The following is a 26,426-nucleotide window of genomic DNA, read 5'->3' as shown; positions in this document are numbered from 1 at the left end:
TGTGGGTCAGCACTACACAGCCACAGAATGGCCAATATATCAATAGAATCAAAGTCTGAATTGCAAACAGAAAAGAAACAGAGGGACAGAGCGTAACACCAAAGTTTGTGATAGTTTTTATTATAATTCTACTTTTCATTACTTGACCCAAATGAGTAGTTGATCAGAATGTGTACTCTTAGGAAGAGACAACCAATCCACATCATTCATGTCTTTTTCTTTCTTTCAGATTTGGCTTTCACATTTGATGCCTTAATTGTCCATTTCTGAAGGTAAACAGTTTGATTCTTTAAAGACAAATTGACCCAATCAACACTTTCAGTCTAGAAAGCAAAAATGTCTCAGTGTGTCAATATCTCTCTTCTCTCAATATTGGTTGCAATCTAAGCCAATAAGTACCTAAGTGGGATATTTGACTTGGAACCAACTGCTGATTACTCATTCACCAACTCCATTCAAAACCAGATTTTAATAAGCATTGGATTTGTTTCATACTGTTAAAATGATTAAAACAATAGTACAGATCCCAAAGTTAATTGTTTCCTGTCAATATGTTGCATGCTCTCATTTTCTGTAGGTTAAATTGCCATAATGGTAACTTTACTTGTTTCATTACAACATTAATCAGGCAGTGCTGCTCATGCAAATGGCTGCCTCCAGTTTGCTGGCCAACACAGCAAAAATGAATGATATTACATGTGTTCTTAAATCACTGCACTGTCCTACTGTTTTAACAGCACTGTACAGTCTTGGGTCGAAATACATTGATTAAATTTTCTCACATTTGTTAGAAGCATGTCAAGTATGATCCCTGTGTCTAATGAGCTGAGGAGTACCTCAGCTCATTAGACACCTGCTTGCATCAGATACATCCAGGAGTAAACTCTTATTTTACAGATGTAGAGAAACTGTGGCTCCATAATTTCTAAGACTGTTTACTCCAACTTTTAACTGTTTTTCATGTAAAGAACACTAGATTGCCTTTTGTACAAATGACGCTATTTGAAAAGAATGTCTTTACCTATAGTACATTAACACTACATAGTCTTAAGAAAATGCAATCACTAAGCACTCTAAATTGCTTCAATTTACCGAGTATAGACAGCCTCCACTTTCAGCATGCCTGTTGCTGGATGTTTGTCACACTACATGGAGCCACTGAGTTGAACCACATTTACAGACAAGGTCTAGATGACATTTGTGAGTTGATTATTTTAGCTGTCTTCCACTTACACTAAGATCGAAGTAATGGACATAAATAGTCCAAAGCCTATGCCACAGGTCCTAACTAGATTGAAAGTTTTTACCTGCAAAATGCCTCAGAGGGATGTGTCTGCAAGCCAGCCTTCAATAGCTGATAAAACTAAGTTGTTTAAAGTAAGTGGTGTGCTGGTGCACAGTGGACTGCAGCTTGTCGTGCGGTACATTAGGAGTTGACAGATGGGAGTGAGAGTATGGGGAACCAATGATTTATTGCTATGTGTACGACATTTAAAGTGGTGGGAGTGCTATATCTGGAGGGGCAATGATGTAAGAGGAAATTAGTGAAAGAATTAAAAAACAGCAGGAATAACACAAAGAAACCAAACATGTACTCTTGTATTAATTTTGCTCAGTTCATTTGCATTAACATATAATTCATTATTAAACTAAAAAACAGTCTGAGATACTGCACGTAACAAGTTAAAGAGTGAAAGAGAGATGAAGAAAAAAAAAACAACAGCTCTTAATAGTTGACACTCAGTATAAATGATAAAGGAAATAACTATGAGTGTTTGATAGATGTCCTATTTCAATATACAAGTGGATTGTACTGGGAGACTTATCTACATGTTATACAGGGTATTTCCTCCAGTTGATCTTTTGTAACATTTTGTCATATTACCACAAACCTTCCACCACCTCCGCTTCCAGCGCCACAAGAGCAGGCAGCCTGTTCCAGCAGCTCCTACTCAATCCTGAGTTTTCTCTTATTTATTTTTTTCAGATATGCTGTGTGCCATCTTGCTTTTCACACAATGCAGCTGACTGTTATATATGGACAACTTTTTTTTTTAACAGTACTTGTGCTCTGAGAGCAGCCACGGCCCTATCTATTGTTTACACCAAAGATCAGCTGTTAGCTCTCCATAGTTGTAGCCCATTAAGTGACACAATATTTCCTGCAAGGTGAGGAGGAAGCGACTTGGGACCTGTACTGTCATCAAAATATGGAGGAGAAGGTACAAATACACCATCACCTCCATCACAATGAGAGGAGGACTTATTGTATGCCAGCACTAAAGAGGTATACAGCTCATCAACTATACTTCGCCTGGGGGGCTCAGATCACAACTTGGTTCAGCTAAAACTTGTGTATAGGTTTAACCTGTATGTAGACTCCTTCTGCACAGAGAACCAGCTGTGAGACACACAGTAAGAATATGGTCTGAGGAGACTAAAGAAAATATGAGAGACTGTTTTAGCTCTGCTAAGTCTAGGTTAACCCTGGAATAAAGGGTCTCCTCAAGGAGAAGAAGAGATCCTTTAGATCAGTAAACAAGAAAGGGTAGCTGCAGGAGAACAAAATCCGTGGGGTTTGGAAGAGCCTAAGGAGTCTGGTTTGATCAGACACTCAGTCCTCCCCAAGCCCAGTCCCCCCTGCGCAATCCCACTCATTTGTGATGACTGCCTGCTTTTCTTTTCTGAATTTCACACCTGTCAGTTCTCAGCCATCACATACTTCTTCAGCTTAGGGAGAGGGTGATGTACCACAACTTTGACTACATACCTGGGTGTTCCCCTGAACAATAACCTGGGCTGGAGTTATAACCCTGATGCTCTTTACATGAAGAGCCAGAGCAGACAATACTTACTAAGGAAACTGAAGCCTTTTGGATTGAAGTGGATGCTCTTTTTTGACACTGTAGTAGCATCAGGCATCTTCAGTGTAGCTGCTTAACAATTCTGGCCTCCCTTGCCTCTCCTTCCTCTGAACAAGTGCAGGTGATGGGAGACAGAAGAACCCTGGCTACTGTTGGACAATATCTCCCCCCACATGCATGAACTGGAGTGCTCCTTTGGTGACAGACTGCTGCATCTTAGGTGCACAAAGGGGCATCATTGCAGATCCTTTCTCCCAGCAGCTGTTAGATATAATCATCACTATTTACATTACTGCTGTTACTTGCACAGCTTTCTTCTTGTAAATAGTATATTGCTGTCTTCTATTCACAAACACTGTATAAATTTATATCTTGTACATTTTAAAATGTACAAAATATGAATGTTGCACATTTCTTTTGATTTGAGTATGCCATTTTTAATTACTGCGTAGTATTTTTGTACTGTATATTTATCCTTACTGTACAGTCTCAAATTTTTCTGTCTTTAATTATTTTTACCTTTTTGTGAAAATATATGCCTAGACTTAACATTCACTTCCTGCTTATGCACTTGATTTTTTACACTTAGCCTGTTTTGCAAATAAAACTGTCACCAACTTTAGTAGATGTTGGTAACAACATACTAGACTTCTGGCTGTAATTGCAACGAAAGATGGCAGTTGGTCTTTAACCAAAAGAAAGTTTGTGGCTGTAAAAAAAAAAAGAAATTGTTTCTTTTTTAAAGACAAATACCTTACGCTGTTTTTCTGTTGTATTTGCATATTTGTTAATTAGAGTTTTAGAATATCACTTTAAAGTAAACTGTAATCCTTTGAGACAGAACTTGTTCTTCACTCTAGATAACACCCTCCAGCAGATATACACACTCACACACACATCTATCTTTAGAAAATCCTGCAGGGCTCCACTGGCTTTCTTTGCATATCTTACAACTGTTCCCTACTGTGATCTTAAGGTCAGTATGTTGCAAATGGCCATATGTTGCAGAGAATTATCAAAACATGTTTTGTTTGTAGTATTGTGTTTTCTTTAATTTGAGCATTTTTTTTTTGTTCTTGCATTTGTTTTGTAGACAAGTAGTGGTGGAGAAGCAGAGAAATGTTTCTCAAGAATCTAAAATTATCAAACACTACATCCTAATTTGTCTCCAGGCATTTTAGAAAATATTTGACAATTGTTTTCTTTTACTTTTTTACTTAATCAAAGGTCTGCAATAAAATAACATATAGCAGCAAACAAACATAATAATAATAAAAAAAAGCACAACATTGTTTGTTTTGTAAAGTTATCTACTTGGGGCCGCCTACATGAGCTTAGCTTTAAGAAAAAAATGCTCTGAATATCAGACCAGGGGCCATCTAACTAGTACCATGGTTAGGATTTTAGAGAATCTTTTTTCCTTTCTTTCCTTTTTACTTGAATTTTAAATTCTAGTAGTCACTTCTTTTTGTTTTTTACTGAGACAAGCAGTAGAGCGAATGAGATAATATAGTTAAAGCAGATACAACTGAATCAGATATCTATGTATATGTATGGTATAAAAAAACATTACTTTGTTCATGTCATTCATTAAATCAGACTAAATTTACTGTTTATTGTCTTAGGTTATTTTTGGATGACCAATATTATTTCATTAAGTTGAGAATTCAAAATTCTTGAGTTATTGAGTTGTCTTTAAAACATTTGAGGAGGCGTTGCAGACTGGTGTAGACAAACATGACCTCAAACTGGCCCATTTCTTGACTGCAGGTATCAATGGATTTGTAGTTTACCCACCACATCCCAACACCAGTTGACGGAGAGCCAATCAGGTAGACAGAGCACCAATTTCTGATTATGCCATTTTACTCTGCATCATATTCTGTCATTCAAAATAGAAAATATTTTTGGTAAACCTAACTGACCTTAAACAGGAAAAGTTTAGCTGGATTTAATTAATGTCATTGACAAAAAAAAAAGTTATACCTTTTTAAACAGTGTTTGCAAATATTTAATTTTAACTCAGTAAGAAGACATACTTTAACACATGTTGCCAGTCAATGTGTTATTAAATAACCCAACTGTTGCTAGAGCATTCTACATGGCAACTCTCAGAGGAGCTATGTGAGCAAGAAGGCCATCAGTTTCCCCCTAATGATCCTCCTACCTCACAAGTCCTGTTTAGTTTTATGTCCCACATCCAACTTAGTGTGACATTCGTGTGCTGGCTATCACACTCCCTAAATCCTTCTCTCAGCTGTACACAGTTTTGCAGAGTTGCCCTCTTTCAGCTGTCATGGCTCTTGGCTATGGCTATATTCTGCCCAGGCTCCCTTGACCCAAGCTAGTAATGCATTACGCCCCAGATCAATTGATAGATTCTCCCTGTCTGAGCTGCCGTAACTAAATCAGCTGCTCCTGATGATTCAGCACCGGCCAGGGAGCCGGGCCTGCTGTCACCAATCACAGATCACCAGCAGCCGAGACAGGTATGGACATTCTCCTGTCACTTGAACCTAATTTATTGCCCGCTACCACATTGATTAACCTTGTGCTGTGGTTCAAGCTTCCTATAAAAATTTGTGTTGGTAAGGTGGGGCACTTATGAAGACGGAAGAGGAAACATAAAGGCAACAGGATGCTTACATTACTTTTGTAAACTTAAAAAAAAAAAAAAAAACAATATACACAGCCACTCTTTCAGACTTTTGGTGGTCAATCATTGCTTTGACAAACATGTGTTAGCTATCATTATGTACTGAAAAGAAAATATTCAGCTGCCTCCTTTACAGACCAAGAAACTTTCTCATTGCATGTTATGATTAATTCGTTCAATCATTCCTTTTCTACAGCCATTTCATCCTGCTTCTGGTTAGAGAGGGATGGAGCTGTCATCAGGTAAAAGAGAGGGTACACCCATCACACACAACACACGCAACCATGCAGACACACTTTCACTCCATTGATGAAATAAAAAGAATCTCCAACATGGACACTTTTGGTCTGGTGGAGAAAATCGAAGAACCAAAAGAAACCCTGGGCATGCTATGGGAGAACATCACATCTAAACATTGGTATGACACCACAAGATAAGATGTGAGATGGTTTGCTGTGTTTTACTAGACATAATGCAAAACCTAAGCAAACTCTTGTAAGTTTTGGACTCTGGACTTTTGTAAGAGATGGGACCCGATCCAAGTCGACTGAGCTTCCCAATATAAGTTTTTGCAAGCAACGCACAGTATGTCACCATTAACATCAAAATTGGGGAACATTAATGTGGGAGTCAGTCACATGGTATTTGTATGGGCAGTGGCCGCTTCTGATATGGGCGACATGGGTGTATTTTTCATGCTAATGTAATATTCAGCTAGTTGAACAGAGTCTTACAGCAGCAGATGTTCACGTCAGACATTGATGACATTGCCCAAAATGTTAATAGTCACAGAGAGTGATGGAATATGAGAAACAGAGGACAGATGAAAATAGGCATATTGCAGCTGCCATCATCATCCAACTCTAACAATAAGAATAACTCTCAAATACAAACAAAAACCATACTTGTAACATTCACTAAAAGAGATAAGATCAGTCCTGGTTAATTATTTACAAGATGGCAGTGGTACAGCATAACTCAATGTGCTATTCTGAGCACATTGAAAATTCTTGTATTGGCTTAAATTGCAATACATATTGCAGGTTTAGGGAAAAAATGCAATGTCATTTTTATTTTTAAATATACATCGTGCAGCCCTAACTTGAATCCCCATCTAGATGAAGGAGTGCACTCATCATATACTTGCTCTGGAGAAGTACTTGATGAATTAGCCTTGGTGCAATTAGTTGGACTTCATTAAACGTATAACATTTTACAAATAAGTATAACAAATTGAATTTGACAATGTGAAATTGAATCTATGGGATTGGATTGGGTTGAATTGATTACATATATCCTTCTGGATATAGAATGGAACTGGTTACCTTTTAAGCCATATTTTTATCAATAGAACAAATAAGCAATGTGTTCAATTTGTCCTATCCGTCTTTCTTAATTGAAAATACAGAGAATACTTTTCAAATCTGTTTTTTCCAATACTTTCCAGAGAGCTAACATAACACTATACACTAGAAATTGTATTGGGTTAATATGAGCTTTAGCAAGGTAATTTGGATTATAAAAGAATGTTCTTTTCTTTTTCCATAAATTAAAATTGATTAAAAGTAAAAAAAATTAAGTTCCATATTTCAATCTATTTAACATTGCTCTTTATAAGCAGGTCCATATCAATATTCTCTTCTGAAATCATTCCAGGTTGCTGATTTAAACTTATTGGGGTAGTTGAGCTAAAAAGGGAAGCATTTTGTTCGTAATGCTTCCATGATTTACTCTCAGTTCTAAGCCTGGACAGCCAGAGGCTGTCAACAATCTCCCAGCTGTAGCCTCTGAAACACAACTCATGGGCCTAATGAACCAATGCACAATTACTTCAGGAAAAAGCTGGCTTGACTTAGGAGTAGAAAAAATGTGGGTGTTCAGAAACACTATCTTGTTTTTATTTTTTTTTAGGGTGACATGAAAGAAACATCTATGAAACATTCAAACAACAATCAAAAATCTTCTGTGTTTTTATTCCCTTAAACAAGATGTATCTATACTTTTCTACTGCATGTTTTTATGTAGAAATACACCAACAGATGGAATAATTTGACAGTGTTGTGTAAACAGCATGTCTGTTTCAAGTCAAAGAAGCTCCGATTATTTTGACATAAAGTGTAAATGTAGACGGGTGCCTGTCCTGTTGTTTCTCAAGTCAAAAATGTCCGATTTCGCCAACTGATCTGACTAGAGCAGTCCAAACCAATTATAGTAATGGTTTCCTTCTGACAGCAGGAAACAGCAGAATGACAAGAAACTGAAGTTGCTGATCCCAAATACAGCAAAAGATGTCCTTTTTTTTTTCCCTGAGCATGTTTCGTTCTATTTTAAGCCTATGCTGTAGATGGCTTATTTCCATTTTAAGATTCTGCAATCATAAAAACTGAATTGCATGAGACTTGCAGGAAAAAAAGGATGGTGCTGATAACATAAAAATTAACAATTTAATTAAAAATAAGAAACATTTTCCATATGCATTACCATAAACACTAACCAACACCTGTGTTCATTTTGTAGCACTCGTCTGTTCACTGACAATTTAGAGAATTTATAAAAGTTGTATAACTGTTTACAATTGCTAACTGTAAACTGGCATATTATTAAGTATCTCTAAAGGATTAATTCTCCAATTGAATAAGACAATAAATCAATTCAAACTATCCTTTGAGTTACAAATTGGTCACAAGTGGACTATGAGTCCTTATGAGCAGCAGCCTGAAAAACAAATACAAAAAACTTCAAATGCATTTTTCTTAAAATTAAATTGATTTCTTTAAGCTGTGTTAAGGCTCACCTACATTTTAGGAATGGTTTATTTAGAGCTCAGCTCATCAATCTTAACATCTGATTCCTTCTTTGAAACAGCAGCTGAGTTAAAAGCCTGCTTAGATATCACAAATGTTCTCAGCTTAGCCCTAAGTGACTAACTCTAAAGTACTAGAAAGAATTATTAATACATAATATTTATAAGCAGAATTACTGCCTTAAGTATTATTACCACCCAAGCAGCTTTGTTCACAGATGGCCATACTTCAGGCTACACCAACCAATGCAGACTCCAAGTGCAATCTTAGTAGGACAGATGATGATGCCATTGCTTCTAATGAACCAATAAGTAACCAGCAGCAGGCAAGCGAGTGTTATTTCTTTACTGTGACTGTATCTGTAAGAAAAAAAAGCTGTAACTGTCCAAGTACTGCAAACAAGAAAGAAAAAACGGTTAACGGTTAACCAGTGATCACTGTATGTCAGCTTACATCTGGAGAGATAAAGCAAATCACTCTTATGACAAATGCCTGTAGATTGCAACTAACAATGACCACTCCAAGCATGAACAATTTATGATGGGCATTTGTTTTGTTTCTTTGTTGTAGAAGTCTATCTTGGCAAAGCCTTAGAAACATTGTTTATTTCCCTTTAAATAGAGTCACATCTGTAAGTAAACTACATTTGTTAGGTGAGTTTTGGAAGATGGGCATTTAGGTTGTACCCACAGCCAAGTACCTAATACTCATACTAGCTTGGTCACACACTGCTGCGAGACCGCACCATACGCTTCAACCAGCATTCGTAACAAGTCAGCCTATGTGGTTGTGTTGGTTAGACTGTCAATGACGGCATACAGAAAGCTGATCACTCAAGTGTTTAATGGGTGTTTAATGGGACAATATTAGAATGCAGAACGTTCTAAGATTGTCATATGGGGGAAATGGGGGCAAAAAACAGTGTAGTGTAAACTGGGCTTTTCAAGAAAAACAGTACCGTATTTTCCGCACTATAAGGCGCACCACATTATAAGGTGCATCTTCAATGAATGGCCTATTTTAAAACTTTTTTCATATATAAGGCGCACCGCATTATAAGGCGCATAGAATAGACGCTACAGTAGAGGCTGGGGTTACGTTATGCATCCATTAGATGGAGCTGCGCTAAAGGGAATGTCAACAAAATAGTCAGATAGGTCAGTCAAACTTTGTTAATAGATTACAAACCAGCGTTCTGAAAACTCCGTTCATTCCCGAAATGAACAGCTGTTGCTTCCTCCACTTCCGCACCATTGATTGTTCATGTTAAATTCTCTCGCTGCTGCTCTATGGGCTCTTTGCACCTCAGCTTAATGATGTACATCGATCCGACGCCCTGACAAGTAAACTGGAGAAAGGTTTTAAAATGTTCACCTCGTTATACACAGATACGAAGGTGAGTTTTACTTTCTTTAAACTTTGTGGCTAACATTAGCTTTAGCTTATGTAAGCTTTAGCTTACATTTTTCTTGTAAAAATGTGCTATTTAAGTATCTAAACATTTTTCATCATTCATTAACGGACAATGTTTTTACCTTGTTTTCAAGTATATTACGTGGTTTATTGTCGTTAGTGTCAGAGACCAAGTAACGGTGATTTTACGGTTCATGCTTTTTGCTTCTGAAGCACAACAAGCCCATAGCTTAACAGCTTAACTAGCTTAACAGTAGAGCAGCTCTGGTGTCGGGGTTCTAGTTCAGCTGACTGTTCAGGTTCAAAGTTGTTGCTTTTAGAAAAATATGGTCTCCGTGTTACTTCGCTTTATTAGTTTTGCATGCTTCTTGTGAAGCAGGACGGTGTTTACAGCGGTGTGTACAGGCGGATCAGTAGCTCGGCTGTCTGGCTCTGGTCTGCTCTCTCGTTCCCATAAACTCTCTTTCAGGCTGAATACAGAAGTGATTCCATGGAAATAACACAGGAGGTTCCTTTACCTTCTTCTTTAGGCTGAAGAAGTTGATCCGGAGTGAAGTGAAGGCTGTAAACTTTGCTGTGTAGCGTTAGCTTTAACTGGTAGTGACGAATATTTACAAGCCACCGTCTTCTTAATTCGGGACTGCTTGGAAATCCATGAAAACTTAAAAGCCCATTATATTAGGAAGACAGCAATGTTCATAGTATTGTTTTATTTGCTTCTGAACTAAGACTTTGTCTTTTCTAGCTGACATGGTAACTCAAAGCGAAAAAAGAGAGCCGCATTTGCGCATGCGGTTGTGACGTCAGCGCAGCAGGTGCAAAGAGCCCATTCCTGTGTTCTACTGTGTGACTGATCGCCTTGAGCTTAAACTCTGCGTCATAAGCGTGTCTCTTAATAGGAGCCATTTCGGGGTCTTTACACAAAACCCAGCGTGCACCGCTGGCTGCATCGGCGGTTGCTTTCCCCTTTTCTTCTTCTACGGGGAAAATGAAGTCGGCGTCTGCTTTCCCCGTTTCTTCTTCTACGGGGAAAATAAAGTCGGCGGCTTCTTACCGTAGTTGCGAGACCTGTTGTGGCTCAATATTGGTCCATATATAAGGTGCACCGGATTATAAGGCGCACTGTCGGCTTTTGAGAAAATTGAAGGTTTTTAGGTGCGCCTTATAGTGCGGAAAATACGGTATTTCAAAATAGCTTATGTTTTATAAATAATAATTAATTTGATGTTACAAGATGAGCGATTATTTCAGGTAACGAACTGCCACGAAGTATAAATCAGATTTTTTTCTTTTGTTTTGAATGTCTGTTTTATAATATATTTAACACCAATAACAAAAAAAAAATTGTTTAATTGTTTTTCTGCAAAATTCACCAACTGCACAATTCTTGTTAAGTAGTGTAAGACAAGTAGTATTTAAAAAGAGCAGAGGAAATCTTATGTTTTCTGAACAATAACAATATCTGTTGTTAATCTGTTGCTTAGAGATTTTCTGGTAACCAAGTGCCAAAGTAAACATCTGAAAAAAAAAAATCAGAAGGCAGTGCATTAACATTAGCAATGCACTGCCCACATTAACAGTAGCCTTTTCCATAAAATAAGCTTTTTAGCTATTTTGTTTATTTTTTAGCCATGTTTAGCACACTGAATGGAGGAAGTGATTGTAAGACAACATGCTAGTTATAACCCAGATGCCTGGCAATATTTAGCCTAACATTAGCATTTTGGCTAATTTTAGCTTGTACACAAATTTTAACATACTGAATGAAGTAAGTCCATGCTGCTCAACATGGTCATGACTCTCCACATGCTATTGAGTACACTGTAGCTTACTTTAGCACTGATTCAAATTTTTAGCATCAGAATACTGGGTTCCAACGGACGGGCACACTTTAGCAGGCCCCGTAAATTAAATTAAATTTCTTCAGAAATTTTCTAGTCTTGATACTGTTCTTCACTGAGATATCTTTCAAATCTTGTTTTTCTAAAGAAGGAAAAACAAAGCTACACCATCTATCTGCCTCCACCAAACAATATTTGCTGCAATCTTAAAAAGAGGTACACCCAAAAAGGCACATTGCCAAAATATACACCATTGAACTTAAAATACACAGACTTTTCCATTGTAACATTTTCCTGTCAAAAATTTAAAGAATAAAGAAAAATATTGATTGCCCTAAGCATAATTTTCCTCATTTGTTGTACCAAGTTTGGAAGACTTACAAAAGACAATATTGGGTTGGTTTTAGTTTAGATTCTAGTTTTAATCTGCAACATGGCATAATTATAGAGGAAGATCTGTAGAAAGACTTGCGGCAATTGTTGATGTGAAGGTGAGTTTTAAACTTTTAAACAGACTTTGTGCCATTTATAGTCATTAGCTGGTCAGAAATTTGAATATTCTTTCTTTTTCCAACTGGCAAAAATGTTCTTTGTGTGTGGATGTTGTTACTAAAAAGCAATAATCAAATGTTATTTTCAGAATCTGTGAAGTGCTTCAAATGACTTCAGAGGAACCATAAATGCTGTAAGAAAACGATTTTCAACATGTTGACATATCTGGCTTATTGAGGTGGTGAGAGAAAGCAAGACTTTGCTAGATATCGGGAAGATGGAACAAAGTCTTCCTCCAAATATTTCTCCTCATGGAAGGAGGGCTCAGAAAAATACTGAAAATGCTGGTCATATGTCTTATATTATAGGTTCTTAAGTAACTTTAGAGTCAAATGAAACATCAGGAGCAGAAAACTGGAGCTAGAATAGAGGCCGCAGAATCCTCAATGGTGCATAACGGGCTGTCCTGCATTACTGAACTCAAAAAACATAAAAACATATATTTTTACATGTATAGATGGCATTTTCCTAATTCCTAACACAGTGATGTGCTGAAAACAGACATGATCCTCATGGCATCTATTCTCAACACATCAGAGCTGACTTTTACCAACACCTCACCTTGCACTGTCATCTTTGGTCATCATCAAACCTGCTTGCAGCAGCACTCTGATAGAGATAATACCAAAGGGATTCACAAAAAGTAACAGATGGTAAAGGAAATTACCAATATACTTTACAGACTCGGGACTTTGCACTTGATAAAAACATAGAGCGAGTGGATTATTCATTTTCTTTCATCTGCCTTCAGATCAATTCAAGAATAAACAATCCAGCATCACCTATATACCTAAGGGGTTCTTTTCCATGTATATCATATACAATGTTTGTTCCTTAACTCCTGAAACAGATAAAGAAAAACCCAGCAAAGCCCAACAGGAGCCTTAGAAAAGGATAAGCTACACCTACATGAAAGAAATGTGAGAAAATATTGAACAGTAGAAAAGTAAATATGTGTTTCCCACATGAACACAAATACATTGTGTATACATATAGACTGTATATTAATATAATTTACATTCAAAAATGTAAATAAAATGTATAAAAAAACTAAGAGTGACAGCATGTTTAAGTGGTTTGTTTGTTTCCAAAAGGTGCACAAAGGACTTTTGTACTTACATTGTTCATATACTCGCTCAACAGGTCTTGCAGGGCCTGACGAACAGCGTTGCATTCAGCCACAATGCGTTCACGGCGGTCATCGCGTGTGCATGATGAGTCAGCCATTAGCGCAGCCCCACTGATGATGCTCTCCAAGCGCTCCTCCAAAGAGGGCCTGAAACGAGCCTCACTGAATGTCAAAGGGTCCAGGATGATCTTGTTCTGCAGGAATAAAAAAAAAAAAGAAGCATGTATAAGGTCAGGAAACTAAGACGGGGTATACTGGCCAAAAAAAGAGATCAGAAGAGATCCAAAACATATCATGTGGTATGCTGTATTTCAATTTTATCCATACTGACTTAGAAAAATGTGAGCAAAGTGTTTTATGAGAGTATCCCCGGAGTAAAAAACAGCAGCATTTGCTTGGAGGGAATAATCTGTCAAGACAGATCAACGGCTGTGTTATCTGTTGACCATATTCCAAAAAGATTCCCGCTCACCAGCTTGTAAAATGATGTTTGTACAATAGGGCCATACACAATGCAACAGTTTGCTTCTTCCTGAAAGCTGACCGTCTTGCAAGGCAAGATCTCCAAAACGTATATTTTATATATAGTTTAAATATAATAATTGATTAAGGTTCCCATGTAGTACCAGAGTTGGAGTATGAATATAATATACTGAGAATAATGACAAGTGATAAAAACCCAAAAGGAAACCTCATTGAGATCTATTGCCACTGGGTCATGGTGACCTCTGCTAAGGCCGGTTATTAAGTATTGATGCTTACTAATGAGGTCTACCTTCAGTCTGTTGAATGTCTCTGCTCTCTGATCTGAAGTAGGGGAAATGTACAGGCAGGTGCACTGAGCTCAGAATAATGATTCAGTTTCTTTTGCTATTTACATGTAAAAAATAAAAATAGATTTCTAAGAAACACAGTTATTTTGAAGGAGGAAACTTTTAACTGGGGGGATTTAAAGGTGGAAAATAGAAAAATGACAGAAAAAAGAGTAGCTTTGTGTAAGTCTACATTAAGTTAAACATCTGAACCAATCAACTTATTGGTTTTTGTTCATGCATAAAGGTTGCCCTTTTCAATCTGTCAGTAAAAGTTCAAAAACTGCCCCTGAAACTCTGCTTTGTTCATGGTTACTTGAGACATGTCCATATTTTTTATTTTTAAGGTTTGTTAACTGGTATTACTTTTATTTCTAAATTGAGTTCATAATGTTTTTGAAACAGCTGCCCACCTTCTTATTTAATTAGCATTGTTCTTAAATTGTTTTATTTGATGCTTTGTGGTTTTCTTTCATTTGTATTTAAAACATTTTGAATAAAGTCTACTGCTCCAATTAAACGCCACACTAAGTCTTTAAACTGAAAGACGAGACGAGCCCCACTTTTTTGTTATTTGATCAGTCATTTACGTTAAGCCTTACCTAATGACATTACCAATTATAGTTTGTAATTCTAAGCTTTAAAAAAATTGGTAAAATAAATCAACATTGGATGCAATGCTAAAATTAGGATATATTTTTGTGATCTTAATGCACGTAAATCTGACAAGAAAAGCTGTAAAAATAACTTACGTGGAGAGTTTGGCATATGCTAAAAAACAGTAAGAACAAAGGCAGTGTACTTGAAGCAGGTTGCTCCAGGGACAGAGTGACAGACTGTCAAATGATGCCAAATAACCTCTAAAGTAAGAAAGAACAAGATCTCTAAAGTCTACGTTTCATCTGAAGCTGACAAGTGCATATGTTGGTGCACAAGATAAAAAGCGTAAAATATCTTACATGAACATATTCTGCATATGAAGGTTCATGATTAAATTCACCACGGGAGTAAGGAGTTAAGAAAAAGGTTGGACATGTTGCCCTTATTTGCAGTCTTTCTGATGGCATCTATTTCAGAAATTACACATTTTGGTAGAACAAAAAAAAGTTCAATTTACTCTGTATCTCAGTATGAAAAGGTCCAGAGAAGAAAAGACCATGAAGGGGAACTGAGAACATCCCTTAAGACTGAAATTATATTTTTATTCCACATGGCTTGTCAGAGTACAATTATAGTAGAGACTTGGGAATAATAAAGATGAAAAATGGAAAAGCAACAACAAAAAAAAAAAAACAATGTAACTGAAATCTTTTCAGTTATCTTCAAAAAAAAAAAAACAATGATTATGACTGACGGGGACAGCTTCCTCAAAGTTCAGTGATGAATAAATGAAAATTTTCTGAACCTACTCATTCATCATCAGTCGGCCTGTTTTCTGGTCACTTTAGATGTCTATAGTAGCTTACCCAGTCTTTTGAAAATAAAAACAAAAATGTCAACAATAATGCAATTTGTAATTGTTGAGTTAAAAACAATGTGTCTCACATACCTAATAAATAACATGATAGTAATTAATTTAAGGAACAACGCAAATTAAACATTAGTGCTCATCAACAAATGCATTTTTGCTCATCAATGCTTCTCTTTTGCTATATGATCTGAGACTCCAATGAATTAGAATTATTTCAATAAATCAAATCAAAAAGTAAAACTCGGATATTATATAGTTTCAGTACACACCAGGTGATATAAGGTATGTCTGTTCATATACAACATGTTAACTCAATCCTTGATCAAGGTTTTTTTTTTTTTGTCCCCCATGAATTAATGCATCAGTGCAGCATAGAATAGGGATAATTGGCCTATGACACCGACAAGAAGTTAAGGCAGTTAATGGCAGCTTTCAGCTCATCTACGCTGTTGGGTTTGCTGTCTTCCACTGTTACCATGGTAATTAAGTACCAGGTGTTGTTCCTTTTAGTAGTGTGGGCAGGTGCCAGGGCCGACTAGAAAATGAAACAGCAGCTCCATAAAGCTAGTCAAATGAGGGAAGCATGAATGCTTCATAATTTTGTGTTCTACAGAAAGGCTGATTTTGGACTTAAAAAGGTGGAGAAGGCTCTATAAACAATTTGGTTCCTCAAATAGTGAAACTGGAAATTTCACATTGATTCTCTAACAACTTTTATTGTGTGTCTCTCCACTTTTCTTCCAGACTCTGGAACCCTGCTTTTCAAATTTTGATTTTCAAAGCACATATTCAAGTTTCTGTACACAACTTGTGAATCCTAAAGGCTGGAGTTCTCCCTGTTGCTTCCAATTTTTTTCATGGTTACTTCCAAGCCCCTTTCCTTCACTTTCAATCTAAATGAATCATTTGTGGCCTAACGTCCTTGTAGAAGGTGTCTATGACCATCTGTCTACACACCTGGCAGACTTACATTTAAAATTACAATTACAATTTTGGCCAAGATAGGAAATAGTCAGAAATATGAAAGAAGTATCAATTAGAAATAATAATTAATATGTTTTTATTGACATTTTAATGCACAGTGGCGCAGTTGGTAGCACTGTTGCCTTGCAGCAAGAAGGTCATGGGTTCGATTCCCAGCCCGGGGTTTTTCTGCACGGAGTTTGCATGTTCTCCCTGTGCATGCGATGGTTCTCTCCGGGTACTCTGGCTTCCTCCCACAGTCCAAAAACATGAATGTTAGGTTAATTGGTCTCTCTAAATTCTCCCTAGGTGTGAGTGTGTGTTGTTTGTCCTGTCTGTCTCTGTGTTGCCCTGCAACAGACTGGCAACATGTCCAGGGTGTACCCCGCCTCTCGCCCGGAACGTAAGCTGGTGATAGGCACGAGCTCCCCTCTTGACCCCACTAGGGAGAAGGGTGTTAGAAAATGGATGGATGGATGGATGACATTTTAATTAAGAATATGACATCTAAAAATTATATACATTGTTTAAAAATCTTTACTGTCTTTACAGTAGAGCGTTTTTATAATTGCTGACCAGGTTCCAGGATGTCTACATCATTATTTTGGCAATTAATCTTTTGCAATGAGCTCTATATGTTTGAGTTTGGAAAGAAATTATTCCCATCACCCTAATCTGTTGATTGTGTGCACTGAGAGTGTGCCAGATTTAAAGTTGAGACTCTGGCTGTGTGGCTCCAAACCATTAATATTACTGCCACTCAGAGGAAAGATTTTGGTAAAATTAAAAATATATACTTTAAATCCAAATCTGCTAAAGTTCTGGATATTTTGGACATAACTACAATATTTTAGTTTCCACATATGGAACTGAATTACTAAAATGAACTTTTCAATTACAATCTAATTTATTAGGATCTATCTCTATGCAGCGCCTTTACGTGTGAGTAAAGCGTCAGGCCATAAAATAGTGTGGCTGAAGGTTTATGTCAAACTAGAAAATTTTCTTGTTTGTTGGACAATATTGTACAGTTACCACACTTGCAGTGCTATTAAATGGTAAAGCTTGAAGGAAGTGCTTTCAGACTCTTTCAAAGCGTGAGTGCTCTGTGATGACAACCCCTGTTCAGAGAACTCTTATTCATTTTCTCAAAGTTCTTAGTAATAACCTTTTTCCTGTATTTTCCCATTTATTGCTCTATATTTTATAAATACAGCATGCACCACACAGAAAGCTATTTTTTGTATTATTCCTACAAAAATCTGAACTTTTGCATTATAACCTTTTAAGACTGTTTATTGACTGATCTTTTTTATGCAACCTGTCCTAAAGCATACTTTTGTCTCAGTTTAACATTTGCTAAGTATCTTGTACCTAGTCTTTTTTTCTTAATGCATTGTACATCTAAAAACCTATTCAAAAAATCCAGATTACTTAAAGAGACACAATGGCTGGAGCCTCCCACGCACACTTTTTCCCGCAGGGATTTTGGGTCAGTACGTAGCAGTCTGTAATTCTGTTTGAGTATACCATCTGATTATGACAGTGCATCGAGACCAAAGGCAACTTAATGTTTGGCCCACAAAGAGTGAGGTTATTACTCTGACCCCACTCTGAGGCAAGAAACAGTAAAAGAGGGTGCATGTCACATCAGCCTATATCCAACATGCCTTCCAGGACTTACCAATATTTAATTACAACTCTATTGTCTACAAGGGATTTCAGCAGTCTTGAGCATACCACTGCACTGTCTTTCTGTGGCCCCGTTCCAGGGTTCAATAGCTGCCTGATGTTGACTTTCACTATGTTTGACAAAATCTTGTTTTCATGATGGCCCAGGGGGGATGCAAGTCATACCCTGCCATCTGACTGACTGACCTAATGAACAGCACCTGACTCTTGGTTAGGTCTAGGTCTTTTACAGCCAGTGATTAAAATAGACTTGCAATAGTAGACTCGTATTGCTGCTGTCAGTAGATAAGATAAGATAAGATAAATCTTTATTGTCATTGTCACAAGGACAACGAAACAGATCGAGTACAATCACTCAGGAACCACAAATTATAAATCAGAGGAAAAAGTCTTAATTCAACAAAACATTTTTTTCCTTCACCTTAAGGTAGCTTTATAGTAAGCTAGATATTTCTTCTTTGGTATCATATGTCCCAAAAGAAAAGAGCACAATCAAATCTTACTATCATATCGCCAGCTGCACTTCCAACAATGAAATCGCACAAATTGAAATTACGCTTAATGAAATACACCAATTAGAAAAAACCCATGTTTTTCAATAAAAAAGAGGGAAAAAAATAATAAACATGAACATTATTTACAAATCCTAGAATATTAAAATAAAAATACACAATAGTGTTCTTCTCACAAAGACATGCTAAACGCTCAACAGCTGGATCCCTACAGCTAATACAATTCTGTAATCACTGTTTAAGAGTTGATATAAAAATATTCAAAGAATTGTTTTCATTCTCTAAGAATTTAATCCACTGCACAAATGTGCAGTAGAAAAAACTGTTCTTACCAATAAGACTTTTTAAATTTGTGCAATATAAAATCTGTTAAGTTTCCTTGAAGGTGAGTATGACTGGAGAATAAAACAAAATTAGACTATTAAATCTATAGAGCCTTGTTGGTTAATATTATAAGTCAACGGCATTTTCAGTTTTTCCTACCACTAACCAATGTAATTTATTAAAATGACCAGTATATAAATTAAAATTTCCTGAATGACTTGTAAGAGTTAGACAAAAATAATGGCTGTTGCAAACTGTGACTGTGTTTTTGGAGATGTTGCAGGGGGCATTTATTTGATATATCCCTCTGCCCCCCTTATATGTAATTTCTACTTATTTTAAAAAAAAAAAAAGACATTTAATTGGAGGCTTTAATTGACTGCTTTGAAGTTTGATTTTCTATGTTTAAGTCAGCATCCAAGATAATAGATGATTAACATTTAATTTTCTCAGCTTCATTATGTGGAAATTAGGATATGAACAGCTTTAAGTACACTCTGTTTTTAAGCTACATGGCCAGTGGCAGAAAATGTCTTCTGTAAACTGGCAGCAAGGATTTTGCCTTTGCAGTGTCTCCCACATGTGAAGCTGGATGGAAAAGCTCTTACTGCAGCATTCATGTCTGTATCTGTGATTTTCCACCTGGTCATGCTGCAGTTTGAAACCATTCAGATGCATCTTTAAAGTCATGCTGAAAACCAAAACCCATGTGGTGATCATCTGAAAGCTCTGCGGTGATTCTTTATCTTCTATAAACACTGACAGTTTCTCAAACAACTTGACATAAATTGTTTAACCTGACTCAGGCATCTATTCATTTTTTATTTTTCTCTGACACACAATGTCTAATGTTGAGACCGCTTTCTCTTCAAAGTGGTTTGTTAACGAGAACAAAGGGAAGGCAGGAGGTGGGCTAGAGCAGCAAGCTTTAATCAGTATCATGGTCTGATACCTCCTCCAAAGCATTTTAGGACAGGTAGTTTCAGAAAAAAGAAAAAAAAAAAAACATACTGCATATACTGAAGATAATTTATAATCCAAATATGGAAGCACCATGGGGAACACATGTCTTGTTTTCTTTCCTGTAGTGAAACAGGGGCAAAGAATTACCCCACAAGTTGTTTTTTTGTGGAATGCCTGTTTTGTGGACCAGACTGACTGTGTCGAAGGAAAAAAACAACAAATTCAACATGAAATAGTGTAAAAGCGCCAGCAGTTGTGAGTAAAAGCAACACAACTGTGTTTTAATTGTCTTTTTTTGTTTTAATGGTCCTATTCTCAACTACGACCAAGTTAAATCCCACTGTATTTTTAGAAGTTGATGCAGAAATGTGCAGAAATGTGTCGCCTGTGCATGGTTTGGCCACACCTTGTCTGCTATTGAGTTGATTGCTACTTATTTGTATTCCATGCTATCCTGTCAGCCCCAAATGTAAAAGACCATATATTGGACCTTGTCTTTTCTCTGGCCATCAGTATGACCAATGTATTTGTGGAGTCCTATCTGTGTCTTTTTAACAAAATTAGATTGGAGGGATTGGTATTCAAAGAAAAAAGTACAAAAAGTGTAATTAGTGCTGTAGCAGTGCTAACCTTGGTTGTTTTAAAATAAAGAGGAAATAAATATGCAGTCCACCAGACAAAATACATTTGTGAAATAAAACCTGTCCAAATGCTGCCTTTATACAGATAAGTAAAGAAAAGAAAAACAGTAATACATGCAGCTATGATAAAATGAACAATATTGATATTAATAACAAGTAAGCTTATTTTGACATAAAATGACACAATATATTAAATGGAATAAAATGCGTTTCTTCTGAGAGTAACTGTAACCAAGGAGTCATTGGAGCAATAGCATAATTATTAAGTAAACTTGTTTACTGGGTGAACATCTCTCCAACTAAATATACGAAAGGATAACACTTCATATACATACTGCTCAAGAATTTTAAAAGTAAAGGACTTCTTTGAGCAACAAAGAAGACTATGCAAAAACTTTCATTACTTTAGAACCTGGTAAAAACCAGATTGTTTACAGGTTATCATCCTGAAATTGACAGAGGGTTTTCTTTAATGTTACCATAAATGTATGGAATTACTCTCTACAGCCTAAAACACACATTGACAAAACATATGATTTCCGGTGATCAACACATTTTGATTAATTTCTGAATTTGGATCCAGCAGGTTTGATTATATCAGATTTGATTATGGCCTCCTGCACCTACGGTGAAAAGTTAAGACTGCTCATAATCAGCTTGATTGGCAAAAGGAAATAATAACATTCATCATAATCTATTTTCAAAAATTTAGCTCACTGTGGGATATTCTCATCTGAATACCTTGAAATCATGTGAAAGATAGTGCTTCCATCAATTAGGTCATCAGTTTTCCCTTTCCCACACAACACCACAACTGAGTCACTTCAAGAGGAATTTGTTGCCTTGGGTTTAAGCTACTTGATATCTCATTGCACTCACTCTTTTCTGTGCCTTGCCATGAAGCTTTTGTTCAAAAGTGGAAACATTGCTAGAAGACAAAATGATGCATCAATTCATCACAGTTACAATGGCTGAGTAATTTTTTTATTTTCCCTTTTCCCTGACTTTTTCTGGCACAGGCATGCAGTCATCATTGTAGAAAGTATACCATCTTTTGGTGGCAGTATGTGGGTATGATACTGAGGTAAAACAATTATGATCTTGAGCACACCTTAAAACTGGGCTGTTAGAATGTCAGATGAAGAACACTTTGGATTGATTTTTGATTGATCTGAAATAAAAACTTTAAAGGTGTATTTGTTTTATTGTTTTCTTATCTTTGTCATAGCTAAAGCTCTTATAAGAGATCTGTTTTATTGACACCCATTTATCCTGTTGTTTCAAAGCTAAAGATAGTGAGGGAGACAAAAGCTTTTATTATCAGAACAACAGTAAGGTATGGATGTTCTGTAATTCTTAAAAATGTAGCACAATAACCACTAATACATGAGAGTAGCATAATAAAGCCAACATAAATTATCTCCTCTATACAGGTAATAGTAGTTGGGTTAGTGCCCAGACTCTCTGGCAGCAGAAGACCGCTCCAGTCAAAAGTTTGAACAGATCCACCAATTCATAGCTGTGTATTTTCATACCAGGCCTAAACAGCTTATGAGTTAATTATCTAATTAAAACATAATCCATAAAAGTCCATGTTTACAGAAAGATTTATTTATTAAACCCCTTCTTTTTGAATGTATATAAAATCTGATACTCTGGAAATTCAGGATGTAATTTAAGATTTTATTAAAATTAATATTTATATCCTTGAAATGTTTTCACACTTTGTTGAATTGCAACCACATATTTCAATGTATCTTATGACATAATACACCAACACTAGGTAGCAAATAACTACAATTTAGAAGGTAAAGAGGAGGTTATGTTAAACATCACATGGAGCACTGTTTTATCCTTCATCTAGAAATAAAGACTATGAGACCAATGCAAACCTACTAAGAGATAGCTTCCACTTGAACTAACAGGCTGAGCAGGGACAGTGTTCTTCAGAAAAGTGGCAAGACGACCAAAGATAACTCCGGAGGAGCTGTTGAGGTTCACAGCTGAGGTGGGAGAATATATTGACATGACAACAATTACTCATGCACTATACAAATATGGGCTTTATGAAAAAAGATAATCAGAAAGCCATTGATAATCCTGTTTGTTGGTTGCAAACAAGCCATGCAGGTGAACAGCAAATATAAACATTTAGTCAAGTCATGTAAAGCTGAGTGTGGCAGATACCTTACACTCAAAATTATATGGATGGTAAAACTGGGTGGTAGCAGGTGGTTTGAGTTGCTGGATATCAACTCTAACCAGCTCAATACAAATGTAATTACAGGGCAAACCAGGAAGAAAGCCTGATAAAGACTACAAAGGACTCTAGACTGAGGCAGAGCCTGACCTTCCAGCAGGACAACTACCCTAAACATACAGAAAGAGATACAATGGATTTTTTTAACAATTAATTTGCTTCAGTGGTGTAGTTAAAGTCCAGATTGAAATCTAGTTGAGAATCTTTGTGAAAACTTGTCAATTAATGTTCAGAAATGTTCTTCATTAATTCTGACAGAGGTCGAGTTATTTACCAAAGAACATGAAAAAAGTGTCAGGTAAAAAGCTTTTCATTAACATCCAGATTACAAACCATATGTTTACTTAACCTTCCAACATTTAGCATTTCCAATTCAATTTTTTTAAAAGTACAGATAAATTACCTCTGTGAACAAGAACAGATGTCATCACACAATGCAGCTCAAGAGCACTGGGATAAATCTGACCAGTTGGTAAGGACAAGTGGACCCAAAGCCTATTTTTTACCTATCAATTGTGTGCCTCCTCTGTTTATAGTACAAGTTTTTATTTAGATGACAACAGCGTCAAGGAGTAATTTTCTCACACACAGTGAGACAGTTTGCACCAGAATATCATTGGTGCTAATTGGATTGTGAATGAGGTATTGAGCTGGCTCAGAAACCAAGTACAAACATTACAAAAAAGTTGGGGCCAATAAAGAATGTAGCACACTGACACTAGGTCAGTGCCTGTGTGAGCTTATGTCAACAGCTAAAATTCACTGCAGCATCTCAAAGACTAGAAAGGCAAAGTAATTTGACAAGCTTGTAATTATGTTTGCTTTCTACACACAATAAACTAAGGAAAGCTCAGATCTGTGAAGGTCACAATAGTTTTCAGGAAGACAAGTTGATTAATCACTTTTAAAAACAGTCGGACATAGCTCTTTCCCCTCTTTAATGTAATTTTTAAGAAATATGATTTATAAATGTGTGAAAGCCATCTTCATTTTTAATTAGACCCAAGGTGATAATAAGTGAAAGTGTAAGGAGTGTCATATCGGCAAGCCAGCTCCTGCCTTCACAGAAGAGAACAGCAGGACTGGGACAAAGGATCTGTAATATTGCATTTTTTCTTGTCTCATCATGGGGTGTGGCACACACAAAAAGTCAGAGGAGCACACCTGAGTGCTCTCCATGCACTAATATCACTAGGAGTCCACATTGTCGCTCGTTTGTATAGCAACATCCGTATATGCACATGCAGAGTTATCCAGCTACTTGCATGACATTTCCCACTAAGTCAGATGGCTTTTCTCTGTGTCAGTATTACCTCCACGCTGTGACTGTCTAGAAAATAATGAGCTGTGCATAGAAGGGGACTGCACAAATGTGGAGTTTCCTGCTTCCAGCTGGGAACAAAACATGAAAGAAATCCTTTTGGAAACTTTAGTTTTTGCACTTCACTGATAAACATAACGAAATTGCTCAAATACTAAAAGACGACTTTATTGAAACTCAAATAAAGAAGGTGACAGGCCCTCAATAAACCATGCCTGCATTTACAGGCACACATGTTTTGTTTTATTCATCTGAAATAATCATTTAAACTGTGAATCATAGATAATGCTTTGCAAAAATATGACAACCAAAACAAAGTAGTGCGTCATTTTAAAGTGGAAGGATACAGATGCATGATTTGGAATTGCTTTACAAGGTAAAATCTGGAAAGTGTGCCACGCATTTGTATTCAGACATTAAGTCAATATTTTGTACCTTTCACTGCAATTAAAGCCACAAATCTTTTGGGGTACATCTCTACCAGCTATAGCCATCTAGATATACGTTTTTTGCCTCTTATTTGAAAAACAGCTAACGCATAGTTAGATTTAATGGAGAATGTCTGAAAAGTTGTTTATAAAAACTGGCATTGATCTTATACTTTGACTGAGCCATTTAATAGGATTATGTTTTGATCCAAACCATTCTATTGTATCTCTACTTGAAAGTGAACCTTAAAACCATTCAATAGTTTCCACAGGAGCCACCACAAAGTTAGACCACGGGGATGGTGTTTACACATTTAGTCAGACAAATTTGCAAATTTTGGTGTCGTCTCAACATAAGACTTTCATTCACAGATTTCCTGTCTCCACTGCATTGCTTTTTAATAATGTTTTTCTCTCAATGTTCTGCCACATAGACAAAATTGCTGAGAACAAAAAGTATTTAACCTCAAAATAGACTGTCTCACCTGAGTGAGAAGGTCTTTTACAGGGACCACAGGCCTTTTGGCTGCTTATGTTCGTCTTGCCTGGCTTGTCAGGTCAGGTGGATGGTCATGTTTTGGTAGGTTTGTACTTATGCTATACCATGTTTTTCAGATGATGGGAAAAAAAACAGTGCAGAGATCTCTGAAACTTAACATATCAGTTTATAACCAAACCCTACTTTGAACGTATCTATAGCTTTATTCCTGACCCCTCTGGTGGCACTGTAAAAGCAAGTCTTGTTTAAATACCTTACTATACTTGATTTAAGGAATTACTTTATGGTAAATCTGAAATGTGGAGATTTGGAAATGTTTGGTCCTAACAATGGAATCATCTGACACTGCTGATAAAATTAACAGACGTACAAAAGGAAAAGGATCACAAGAATCACTTGAAAGAAGGTAATGATGAAGGACTTTAAAATAGTTCCATTGTCATAACACCATGCCTCCACTCACAATAGACCTTAGACATACATACGATGGTGGTTTAAAGAGGTAATTATGCCCATCATGGCTCACCTACTAATCCCCCTCATTAACTGTTGTTTATTGGAAGTATTGTAATAAAATAAATGTAATTAGACATTGCAAGAAGAGATGCAATTAACATTTGAAAGTATGTTTCTTTGTCCTTTCTTTGCTTAATAGGGACTTGTTGAGCTAAGAAGGATTGGAGGGAAGAAGGCATTTTTTTGAATTACTCAACAGGAGATTGAACAGAAGCTCTTATGCATGTACCATTGTGTAAGAGTGATTCTCTTGGGTCTTGATGACATTTAACACGGCTTAAAACAATGGAAGGTGTCTCAGCCATGTCACAGGAATTACATTACGTGCCGCAGACACTTCCTCCATGCACCCAAAGGGGTTGCCATGACACCATAGATCCTCTGATGCTGTATTAAACACAGACAAACAGCACTGTGGCCTTTACAGTTGATATATGCTGTTGTAGCATTTCGTGTGTATATAGTGATGATGTAGTTACAAGACAGTGGGATTTCTGTTGATATTTTTCTGTTGAGGCGATGTTCTTTTATAAGATTATTAAAGTATGTTTCCTTTACCAGTCGGTTTTGTGTTTTATCTGACATAATTTACTACTTTGGAGGAATTTGGACTGATGAGGCCTTTGAGTCAAGCCTTTTTGCCTTGTTAGTGAGACAGAGACAGCCCAGGTTTTTGTTATCTCTAGACGTCCCTTCAAAAACAATAATTTCAAGTGAATGCCCATGTAAACCAAAATAAGAATCCAAAACCATTTAGTTATTTTT

At 36.6% G+C, this 26,426-nt stretch overlaps 1 protein-coding gene across 1 annotated transcript in view; it reads right to left on the bottom strand.

Moving 5' to 3' along the window:
- Positions 1–26,426, bottom strand: part of ctnna2 (catenin (cadherin-associated protein), alpha 2) — a 307,681-nt gene that overhangs the window by 227,510 nt on the left and 53,745 nt on the right. The window contains exon 7 of the mRNA XM_028017938.1: positions 13,250–13,453. Within this exon, the coding sequence (XP_027873739.1) occupies positions 13,250–13,453 (204 nt within the window). The remainder of the gene's footprint in view (positions 1–13,249; positions 13,454–26,426) is intronic.

Source organism: Xiphophorus couchianus, chromosome 5 (assembly GCF_001444195.1).
Source record: "Xiphophorus couchianus chromosome 5, X_couchianus-1.0, whole genome shotgun sequence".
Classification (NCBI taxonomy): domain Eukaryota; kingdom Metazoa; phylum Chordata; class Actinopteri; order Cyprinodontiformes; family Poeciliidae; genus Xiphophorus; species Xiphophorus couchianus.
This window is presented reverse-complemented; position numbering and strand designations above follow the sequence as displayed.